Source organism: Scleropages formosus, chromosome 2, assembly GCF_900964775.1.
Source record: "Scleropages formosus chromosome 2, fSclFor1.1, whole genome shotgun sequence".
NCBI classification, from domain to species: Eukaryota; Metazoa; Chordata; class Actinopteri; order Osteoglossiformes; family Osteoglossidae; genus Scleropages; species Scleropages formosus.
Window position 1 is genome coordinate 14,613,693 of NC_041807.1, and position 11,710 is coordinate 14,625,402.

General features: G+C 41.0%; 1 protein-coding gene across 1 annotated transcript; it reads right to left on the minus strand.

The window, feature by feature from the left end:
• Positions 1-610: 610 nt before the first annotated feature.
• slco1d1 (solute carrier organic anion transporter family, member 1D1) lies at positions 611-11,387 on the minus strand. The gene is made up of 15 exons (XM_018747055.2): positions 11,342-11,387; positions 10,603-10,676; positions 7,908-8,049; positions 7,680-7,812; positions 7,380-7,495; positions 6,984-7,130; positions 6,656-6,754; positions 4,971-5,234; positions 4,539-4,703; positions 3,669-3,864; positions 3,158-3,323; positions 2,223-2,410; positions 2,030-2,094; positions 1,623-1,740; positions 611-1,439 (listed from the first exon to the last, which is right to left on the minus strand). Exons 2-15 carry the CDS (start codon positions 10,651-10,653, stop codon positions 1,223-1,225), a joined length of 2,067 nt encoding a protein of 688 aa, XP_018602571.1. The 5' UTR covers positions 10,654-10,676; positions 11,342-11,387; the 3' UTR covers positions 611-1,222.
• Positions 11,388-11,710: the final 323 nt, after the last annotated feature.

Genomic DNA, 11,710 nt, shown 5'->3' on the forward strand with positions numbered 1-11,710 from the left:
TAGATTTACTTGCATGTTGATGTAAAATTATATGACTACAGGTCATGTGTAACAGTAATGTAGGATTGCCATTCTAGTTCCAGCATTAGAGCAAAACCTGCTTTTACTTTTCTACTATTGCAGCTTTTCAGTAGAGCTCCTACACCCCTGTGTTTCAATACACATAAAACAGCATGATACTTCTAAGTAACTGACATTTTATTTATTAGTATAAAACTTCAGCATGAACACAGGTTTAGTCTGAAGATGATCAATCATTTTATTTGTAAACACACGTAGGTGTACAATGACCAAGCTCTCTGATAGTCTCAACAAGAGCCTCAGAGCTGAGAAAAATCAATGCAGTTTTAGTGCAGTTATGCAGTTAGACAACAGGCAATGCAGTTAGACAATATATTGTATCCAAGGCAATGTATTTTAAACTCAAAATGTCACAAAAGCAGAAGTTAAACACCTGTTTATTTTCTCCTCACTCAAGTGAACCATAACATTCTTATCTGAAGGTGAGAACAAGTATTAATTGTAAAAAAAAGAAAAAAAAAATGTAACAGGTTAGAAATCAGGTTAAAACATTCCCATATAGTTTTGTCCTAAATGTTGCATAATAATGTGAATATTATTTTAAAATAATGCGATTCTCCAGCAGAGTAAACAAAAAAAATGTCTAAGATAAAAAAACTAAAAGTTTACATTGTTGTAACTGGCTTGTATTGATATTGTATCACAAGGTTTTCAGAAAGGACATTAAGGGGGATGATAGTAATACTGGAAAGCAGCTTGGATGTTAGAAAATCGTGTTTCGGAAGACAACAAAATGCAGTTTTGGGCCTCTTTTCAAATGAAGCAACCAGTAGTAACAGTAAGTAACCGTAAGGTGGGTCTGTTAAGGTCTTAACAACCCAGGTCTCCACATTATGGGGTCTGTCCCACGAAGGTAAAGAATATACATACAGGGGACTAAGAGTAATAACAGATATAATCAGTGTAGAAAGGAGTCATAAATATGCTGACCACAAATCTCACAGATAATATTTCACTGTTGAAAAGAAACAAGAGCATAAAAAATTCTGAAGAAAGCTGTACTCGTGTGGCTAAACTGACATCCTCAAACTGAAGCTATACTGAGATTGAGCAGCTATCTACTGGAAGTAAGAGGGAGGTGCTGCTTAAAATGAAAGGGAGGTTACTGAGTGTAAAAGAGTGATCGAGAAAGAGTTCAGTATCAGACACTGTTGTCCCTCTCTTGCTCTTCCTTGCTCTGCAGGGGCAAGTCCATCTCCTTGTTGTGCTTGTGGACTCCAATGAACTCCAACTCACTGGCCTTCACTTGGTTTTGCAGAGCCAGTTCCTTCTGCCTGCGTGACAGCCTGGAGTAGAGGAAGCCCCACAGCAGGTAGGAGAGGGAATACAGCCCATAGAGCAGGCCCAGGAAGGTTACCCTACATATGAATACAGGGACACAAGAACATCACATCAAAATATATACACACACACACACATATATGCTGAATATATTTCTTTTTTACCCAAAATGCAAACAGAAATGAAACAACTCCATGCTTAGGCCCACTATCACAAGGGGTACAGTCACCGGTGCGATGAAGGTAGTAATGAAAACTCACCTGAACGCATCAGAGTCATAAAGCCGGCAAGCCCCACGACCTCCACATTTCTTGGAGCCCCACTTCAGACACGTCCTGTCAATCAGAGCCCCAAAATATATGGGGCCCGGAATTCCACCTGTTACAAATTTCAGGTCAGTAACTGCAACCCATAACACACAGAATTCATAGCACACCGAGACCAGTGGTTCCATCCAGAAACAAGTGGTAACATTTGCATTCATCTGACACTTTTCTCCAAAGCGACTTGCAGAGTTAAGGTATTTACAATTATTTACCCATTTATACAGCTGGGTATTTTTTTTTTTTTAAATGGAGAAATCTCTATCCACGATGCTACGAACTGCTGTTACTTCGCTTTACAAATAATCTGACATAATTTTGGGTCTTTCTGAATATTTACTTACCTAATGTTCTAATAATTAGAATCTGCATGCCAAGTGCTAAAGACTTCAGATCTGGCTGAATGGACCTAAAGACATTTGAGAGACAGTCATTGATCAGATCAATAACCTTAATCCCTGCTGACTATAGAAATCACTTCACACCATCCCACCCCCTATAAGGTAATAGTGTAAGGTGTTTCACTCTGAAGCTCACCTGAGGAGGACAATGAAACCAGGCGTGGCCCCGCAGGCTATCATGAAGCTAGACAGAACGTTCATAGCCATATAATACTTAAAGATATGGTTGCAGTCTGCGTGGCGGGAGCACTGGCCCAGGGCAGCAGAAGAGTTGACCACTGGCAGCGGCCACTCTGCATTCACACAGGTACAGTTGTGGAACACCTGGCAGAGGAAAAAACAAACTCATGAGAAGTACTCTTAAAATGACCTCAAAAACTTTTGCATAGAGCCCAGATATAGGCCCTAAAATCATTGTCATCCTCCACTCAAACGAGAATAATTAACAACCGAGTTCAATCCTCACGCAGCCATAAAAAACACCAGGATACGCTTTTTAAATACTAGTCTGTTCTCTACTGTAACACTGTAAAATAAGAACCCTGGAGACTGTATAGCCTTTATGCACTATGCCAAACGTTGCCCATAACTACTCTGCACTACAACAGATAAATCACTTTGGCAAGTTAGCTTGACTGCCACTTATAGAGCAAACACAGTGGGTCAGCATGCTGTTTTTAAGGACCAGGGTGCACAGCACTTCAGTGTATGATTAGATAGATAGATAGATAGATAGATAGATAGATAGATAGATAGATAGATAGATAGACTTTATTAATCCCACAAGGGAAATTGTTATGTTACAGCAGCAGAATACAGGTCTTAAAATACTTACAAGATAAAAAATATAAAACAAGTGGAAAAATACAAGATAAAGACATGTACAATTATATATACAGTTGGAAGGATAGTAAATAAGTGTATTTGAATTAAAAAAAAAAAAAAAGACCTGCTCTCTGACAATAGAACTATAGTGTAACCTCTGCTGTGCTTCTGTGCATATTTACCTGACTAAAGCTCACTGGAAACTCTCCAAAGCAGCACCTAAGGCCTGCTAAAGTGGTGTCTCACCATTTCTTTTCCAGACCCGGTGGAGCTCTGACAGCCGGCCAGGCAGGGGGAAGCGTAGGTGATGCCATTGTAGGCACACACAGGGTCCCAGTGTTTCAGAGAGCAGGAGCAGCCCAGGTTGCACTGGGACAGCAGGCTCTCCTGCTGGTAGGAGAATTGCTTTACCCTGAAAGAGAGGGACGCATCGGGAAAGTCTTACCGTTAGTGCTCAGCCAAACGTGGCAGAGCTGACCGGCAACTGATTTACAATTGAAGTTGGACCGATTAATCGCAAACCATTTAGAGATGCATGAGAAAAAGAACTGTGGAACTGCCTCTCAGCTCGTTCAATCAATCAAAAAAAAAAAATTTAGTATGTAAAGCACATTTTCACAAGCACACTGGTAAAGCAGGACTGAGGGAAATAAAAGAGCCCGGATCGCTAGCCACAGCACTAAGACGACCTAGTCCAGCCAATAAAGAGTTACTTGGTTCATGATCAGTGACATATGCAACATTTGTATTTCTTTACCCCTGGTAGGAGACTGTTAACCCTGCCACTTGTGCATTCTCGCACTGGAGGAAATACTGGATGATTAAGCAGAGGAAAAATAAGATGGAGACGCTGATGGAGAGCCTTGCTGCCCCAAGGACACCCAGCTTGAACCTCTTCATCACAAACCCCCCTGTGATAATCCCCAGGGCCACTGCAGGTAGAGTCATAATGCCTAGAAGGTGAAGAACATGACCTCTTAGAATTAGATGGAAGACAGATTCATAATAAATTAAATTAAATACACGGGCTGCTCGCATTCCAAAGGTTACAAAATTGCAAAGATTTTAAAGTTCAGTCTGTTTTCGTCACAGCTTTATTTTTTTAAACTTCAGTTTGTTGTGGAAGGAAAGAAACCTGTATTGATGAGAGCTAGCCTTTAGTTGACAGCAAAGAGCACAAAAACACTAGAGGCATGTTGGACACCTGCGTTCAACTTGCTTTCACATTTCCCGGGACCATTAAGATGAATGTTGCACATGTTTAGAGGATTAGTCAGTCGACAATTCAGAGAAACATGTGAAGTGCAGTCGGGGAAATGGTAGATTAATTCTTATACTTAGGACCCCCGCTTGGTTCATTAGACTCCACAGTAAATAAGGTAATTTCCGTAGACAGCGTCCATAAATGTTAACAGATGTGCAACAGACTGTCAGCTAAAGACTGTGGGGACAGAACTTTCAACTGCCCTCCTATCACTTCTGGCACAGTTTGTACACATTAAGCTTTGGAGCCTTCTTGTGTTTAAGAAAAAGCTTCCTCTACTGCAGCTATTAATTACAATTAACTGACAGGGTCACTCTGCTCAGGACTTGTCAGAAGTGTAATAAAGTTAACAGGAGAGCTCACCGATGAAAAAAATGGCCTTTGAGGGCGATTGTCCATAAACCTGCTCCATGTATTTAGGTTTAAAGGTGGTCATGCCAACAAAGCCGTTAACTTGAACCAAGGACACAAGTATAATAAGCAGGAAAACGGTGTTGCTGAATAGTCTCTTGAGAGAAGGCAGGAAGCCTGAAACACAAGGAGGAACGTCTATTTAGTGGATGCCCAACACAAAGCAAGGGTAGGAGGTGGGAGTGCAAAGCATATTATATTTCAAGTCACCTTGCACAAAGACTTCAGGTAATTAAGGGTTAATAATATTTAGTATGAGTTGTATGAGAGGAAGACCATCATCTAGAGCAAGGCTTATATAGTATAAAAGGAGAACCATGATCGCAATGTTTCTGCACTGTAATATAATAATGTTGTATGATGGAGTGACCACAAAACAGCCACCTTTTGCCATTTCCGAAAACACGACAGGGCGCGGTTTCTCAAGGTGCGCCTCACTCTTCTCCACAATGAAGCGGTCCTGCTCGGCCCCGGTAGAGTCATTGCCTTTGTCCTTTTTCCCTTTTCCATCCTCACCCTGCTTGGGGAGGGACCTGGGTAAGAACCAGAAAGGGATTCCAGCCAGGAGCATGACAACTCCGGTCACCAGAAAGCCCAGCCACCAGGCACCCACCCAGCGTGAGTCTTTGTGGTCAATGGACACGGTCTCTGCAAGGACAGAAGAGATTACCATTTGGCACTTCCCAGGTTTCCTTCAGCTGAGCCAGTCAATAGTACCTGGAATTTGTTCCTGCTGAACTCTTTACTACTTTGTTTTCACTGGGTCACTGACTTTCATAACCATTAGTTGAAATGTAGTATATAGTGACACTTGGAAAACCCTGGTATGGATATTATCACAGAAAAAAGAACAAATTCCCCTAATATACTGAAAATGAGAGCATGGACAAAAGGCCTGATGGACAGGGAGGGAGGGGGGGAACAGAATTCTAGAAATAGTTTGATTCTAATTTGTACCATTCCACTGAATTTGGAGGTTTTGCCACCTGGTGCTTCCCAATCCAAACAGAACTAAGTAAAAGTTTAGCAGCAACCTTGATCCCGAACACAAGGCATTGTCATCATCAGCAAACAGACCTCAGCTGAAGACAAACAACTGCTGACCATGAGTGAAGTCTACAGCTGTGGGCAGACTGTAGACTCAGTATAGACATCAGTTCTCAGCCAGTACTGCTACAGAACGGTGAAATAAAAGGAGAAAAAATAATGGTCTCGTAACATTAATGTACCCTTTGTAATACTGTCAGAGTGGTTTGATTAAAGCTATTTAAAAAGTTGTTAATGATTATAATTAAAAATTATTAATGATGGGATTTAACACTCTTTGGTCTGCACAGTCCAGTTCATTTATAAGCCTATTTCCGGAAAGCTCCCATTGCATGTTAGCTTGTTTTTTAAGGCCCCAAACAATTTCACACAATGCGATTTCAACTGAGGAACATATGTGCTGAACATAATGCTAGCTATCACCTGCGATATGACTCAATACACACACACACACACACACACACACACTGTCTGAAACCACTTGTCCCGAGCGGGGTCGCAGCAAACCAGAGCCTAACCTGGCAACGCAGGGCGCAAGGCTGGAGGGGAGGGGACACCCTGGATGGGATGCCAGTCCGCTGCAAGGCACCCCAAGCGGGACTCGAACCCCAGACCCACCAGAGAGCAGGCCCCGGCCAAACTGGCCATGCCACCGCACCCCCCCCCCCGACTCAATACTGTGTTTGTAATATGTTGGCAAAAACCTGGCCAGATACTACCAGCCTTAATGCAGCTTTCTGGTAAAGGCATTAACAAATACAAATAACATTTTGATATAGCCTGCCTCTGACCTATCTCAAGAAATGCAAAGTTGCAAGGTCCTCCCCCGTTTCTTTTAAACAGGTCTGCTTGTGGTGACATAACTCCAGGAATGTCTATACAGCAATTCTAGCAGCTAATTTACTGGTTAATAGTCTACAGGCAAACAGTGAAGCTCAGAGCAAATTGACTGTAACTGCCACCCTGTTAATGGTCAAACCCCTACTCGGTGAGCTTCACCTGTATGGGGGCAGGGGAGTTACCTAAATCCACGGCACCAATGTCCACATAAAGCTTGGCGCAGAAGGATCCCAAGAGAAAGCCGAACACAGGGCCCATGATTCCCACCGTCTGGATGCATGCTGAGTGGGACAAATTAGGAGAATAATCACAGAGTAGGGAGCATGGATTCAAATGAGAGGCTCATGCTGTCACTCAAAGACCTTTTTGCTTAGGCCATGATTTAAGCTAGCAAGTCACAGAAACTCATTGGGATCTTCGTACTGTTTTGCAATCTGGAAATTTTGCATTTACTCAACAAGGCAAACTTGTATTTTGAGCACAAAGTTGTGAAATCCCCCCACAATTTACCAATGTAAAAGGCAGTGTTTTCCTCGCGGGCAAAGTCATCCAGGTAGGAAATTCCAAGGGGCATGACAGGGGTCTCTCCAATCCCACGTATCATGTTTCCAAGAAACACGTAGATCCACATGTAGGAGCTGGCCTCATTCTCACATGCTGGCAGAAGGAAAAAGTCAGTGCTGCTATTGCAGCAGACAAAACAGCATCAAAATCACACACTTCCTCAACATGGGTGGGGGCAGAAAACAGCTGCTTTTTTCACCCCTCCTTTCCAGCACAGAACGTTCACACATCGCACTCACTGTGAATGTCAAGATACTAAACAGGTGCATCGCATTTATTAGGAGAACACATTTAGTACAACCTTTAGGTATTGATCCTTCTTGCTGAACGGTCTGCAATTACCTGCTTTGCTTTCCGAAGTCCAGTCTTGTGCCTTGGACTGATTAGCCACACATGGAAATACGCTCTGAGATGAATTGAAGCTTGAAGACTGAGAAATCGTTGTTTCATACTGGTACCTGTGTAAATTGAACCAATTGTTTTTCCACAAAAGAGTAGGAAAACAGCTTGTTAATACTTCAGACATTTTCATCAAGGTAATATTATAGGTCTAGTTTCATCATGAAAACTAGTGTCAGGAATAAAACACTAGTGCGCCAATGTGTGTGCTGTGGAGCTTTGGGGTATGGCATCATACTTCACCTTTCTTGGAAAAAGTGAGGTAGAGCAGTAAGAAAAGAGCCGCTGGCCATAACCAGACATCCAACAGCAATCAGCTTTGGGCGATGGAGCTTAGCACCAAAGTAGCTGACAAAGGCAATGATCAGTAGATTTCCTGAGGAAATGAAATGCAGCACAGCATTTAGTCATTTCATGCCACACTTCACTCAGGCCTTCCAATTCAAAGTTAGCCAGGCAGCCGATTCTTACCAATTTCAAAACTTCCATCAATGACTCCAATCAAGGAGCTGGGGACGTCAAAGCGTCTTTCTATTTGGATGACAGAGCTCTTCATGTAGCTGCCCTGGAAGGCCTTGGCAAAGTACACGAAGGACAAGGAGACCAGGAACATCTGCAGATGCACACATCAGCCTTGATAATTGAGAATCACACTGACCTGTTTCCTATGCTGTTTTTTTTTTTTTCCTAATAAAAAAGGACCTTTATAGTTAAATGACTGGCCAAGGAAAGACACGATTGGCAGAAGGCACCCTATTGCATAATATAAACAGGGCATTTGACAACAGAATATTGCACCACTCCACTTGTTCTTGGCTTTGATCCAAAAGAATTTACCAAGCTTAGCCAATGAATTACACACACACACACTTTCAGAACCGCTTGTCCCATACGGGGTCGCGGGGAACCGGAGCCTACCCGGTAACACAGGGCGTAAGGCCGGAGGGGGAGGGGACACACCCAGGACGGGACGCCAGTCCGTCGCAAGGCACCCCAAGCGGGACGCGAACCCCAGACCCACTGGAGAGCAGGACTATGGTCCAACCCACTGCGCCACCGCCCCCCCCCCAATGAATTACATTTTTCCGTATTTCTCCAGCTGGAAAATTCATTTTTGCTGCTCTTCCAATTTGAGGACAAGGCAGAAATCATTTTGTATCATTATAGATACGGTATGTTCTTTAACTGCAGCATTACCTGATTCACCTGAATGAACCAACACGTGGCAGTCTGGTTGGCAAAGTGCCACATGGCACTAGAGGTATTTTTTTTTATACAATACATTGCACAAGCTACAACGAAGAATGAGAATGTAAAGCCTTGCTGGTTTGAAATTAGAGGAAATCTTAAAGGCATGCACTCGTTAATACTTCAGTGATCCACATAATAATTGGTAGGCACATAGTTTCCTGACAATCTGGAAGTTAAGGAACTGAAATTGTGCTTCGAATATTACTGGTTCAAATGATGCAAGTACTCACTCCAGTAAACGGCTTCAGTAAATATTCAGCTGAAGAAATGGGTAATATTTTATGTATGAAGCTTAATGCATATCTTGTAAGAAAAAAAAAAACATAAGCAGTACAATTTAGATTATCCTATTATTCTGTATCTAACTTCTTTGTGATTCAGATTTAATTTTAGGACCCTAGACACATCTTAATGCTGCATGACAATGCAGATTTATGTCACATGTCAACAAGTGTTGACACCCCCCCCCCCTCAACCCCCAACCCCCACCTTTGACCCTACAATCAACATCTCTGCAAGATCAGTTCAGAAAGTTAAAGATTAAATGGTCTGTCTGGTTTTCTGTCACACGTTATCTGCCAAGTGTATTTGATTACTGTGCAGCCTCTGAAGCCTGCAATCAAAAGCCATTCTCCACAGGAGAGCCCACACCTGGGCAATGGCCATGTGGATTTCCAAAGACTGAAACATATGCAACTAACAAAGGCAGGTGTCACATGGAAACACAGGTTCACTAGCTAAGAGAAATCCTTACCCTTCACAAATGACTGACATAAAGCCAGAAGATACTGCTCAGAAATTACAAACATCTTGTCATTATAGCCAGACAGCCTGCTGGTGGAGAGAACACCTCTAGTATGGTGTCAGTGAAACATCTGGAGAAAATAAAGTTTGCTTGTCGTGAGGTCCCACCTCCTTGAAACTGTCCAGCTTGATGAAATGAATTTTGTGGAAAAAAAAAGATTTTGTTATGCCTCATGTCTAACAGGTCGCTCAGTGTCTAATAATCTACCATTGATACTGTTGTGTAGCCTACACTTCACTAAAAAACCTTTTTGGTAATGTTAACCATGGCATTTACTCATTTGTACCCAGAATGTTTAAGTTGTATAACTTCTAGTTATAATTTCTGCTAGCAACAAGTATGTCCGTTTATGACAAGATAGTAATGGTGGTATTACAATAAATTTGATTATCCTTTTCTCAGGATAGGCTGATTTTTATTCACAGGCATACATGCACAAAAATAGGAATATCTCACAAATATACCAATATACCAGAGAAATCCTTTATACAGAACATTTCTAAAAACTGAAGTGAACTAACTGAAGTATCCTTTATGTATACAAGTAACATACTAGGAGCAGCCACTGAAAATCATTGCATTATGTAGAAATTTGATTAATATTTTTCATGTTATTCCTTTAGGTATAAGAGTAAGACTTTGAAAAACATTTTTTGAAATTTTTCACTACTCCTTTCACCTCCAGTGATTGCAGTTGTAGTGTATTGTGCAGAAGATTGTCTTGCACTATTTATACAACCGATTAGCTAAGGATAAAATAACCAAAACCTGACTGGTATGTACCAACGCAACGGTACTAAACAATCACAGTTCCAGTGTGTTTTCCTGAACTTCTTCCTAACTATTGTCGATTCCTACCCAGCTGCCTCAAAAATACAGCTTTGAAACAACCAGCATAGTAGTTAGAAAACCAGGCTTGCAGCTAAAATCTGTTGATTTTGTACCCTTTAGCATTGACTTCAGAAAAAATCAGTGTATACAGCTGTTAAGTGTAAGACTACAACGTTGGTAAGTTGTCCAGAATAGACATGACTACAACAAATTAAAAATGAAGAAAAGGTTAGGCATAAATATACAAGATTTAGTATCAGGTCAGAGAAGGGAGCAGACCTTGAGTCTAGAGCAGCAAGGCTCTCGTGCCTCTTTGGTGTCCTTCCCCATGGTCTCCAACAGCAGTTACTGCACTAAAGTTTTTTTTAAATAAAAAAAAAAAAAAAAAAAAAAAAAAAAACAGAACATGACAACTATCAAACTTATGGACAGCAAGCGAAGCATCTATTTTGCTAAGGAAATCCAAGCGATTATCCAAGAGCTCAAGGGTCACAAAGTCTGCCTTTCAAAAAAGTTGTTGAAATGTTGTTCCCTGATATTACAGAATCAAATTTAGTTAGATCACTTTGTAAAGAGTGAAAACTAATCACATTTTTTAACCATCCTATAAAACCTAGATCAAATTTGCAATGAAGTACAATTAAAAAAAAAAATACTACCAGAGATATTTGTTCAATGCTTATTTTGTGGATTCCCGTGATAACTGCAATTTTCCCTTTAAATGCATAAACATTTGATATACTGTGCCTTACACACCCCTTAAACAATTTCACTGATGAAAAATGCTGCTGCTTGCTGTAAAACTGAAAGCAACTTTTATTTGAAACTTGGTTCTGAAACAAAAGACCTCTGTGGCATGAAGGGCAGCCATTATAGGACAGACTTAAAAGTATGTATCAGATATGCCTACAGAGTAGACAGACCAAGTCCAAGCATGAATATTGATTTCACAGAATTTATTTATTTTTTTTATTTTATTTATTTATTTTTTTTTAAGTAAGAAAAAGTATCAATTTACCGGAACTGTTCGAAGGCTTCTTTCCGAAGTGATGGTGTTATGAATTACTTCCAAAATAGACTTTGGTCCTGGACGCGTTTTTATCTGAGAGACATCAGAAGCTCACATCTAATCAGTAACCAAGGGTTTGCGTGCAATTCTTGATTGCATCAATAGTCAACCCCAAACATAACTAAAATATTACATAAACAGTGAATAAATGACAAAGTTAAAGCATAGTGCATAAACCACCTTCTCGCTGGTGCATAGTGGGTTGGTAAAATTCATCAACTAACAAATAAATTCCATCTTTTTCGATGTTGCTAAGCTTCCTGTGTGTTGACTTCAATCAGTATTGGTGAAAATCTAGAATCTGACATCCTGCAAACA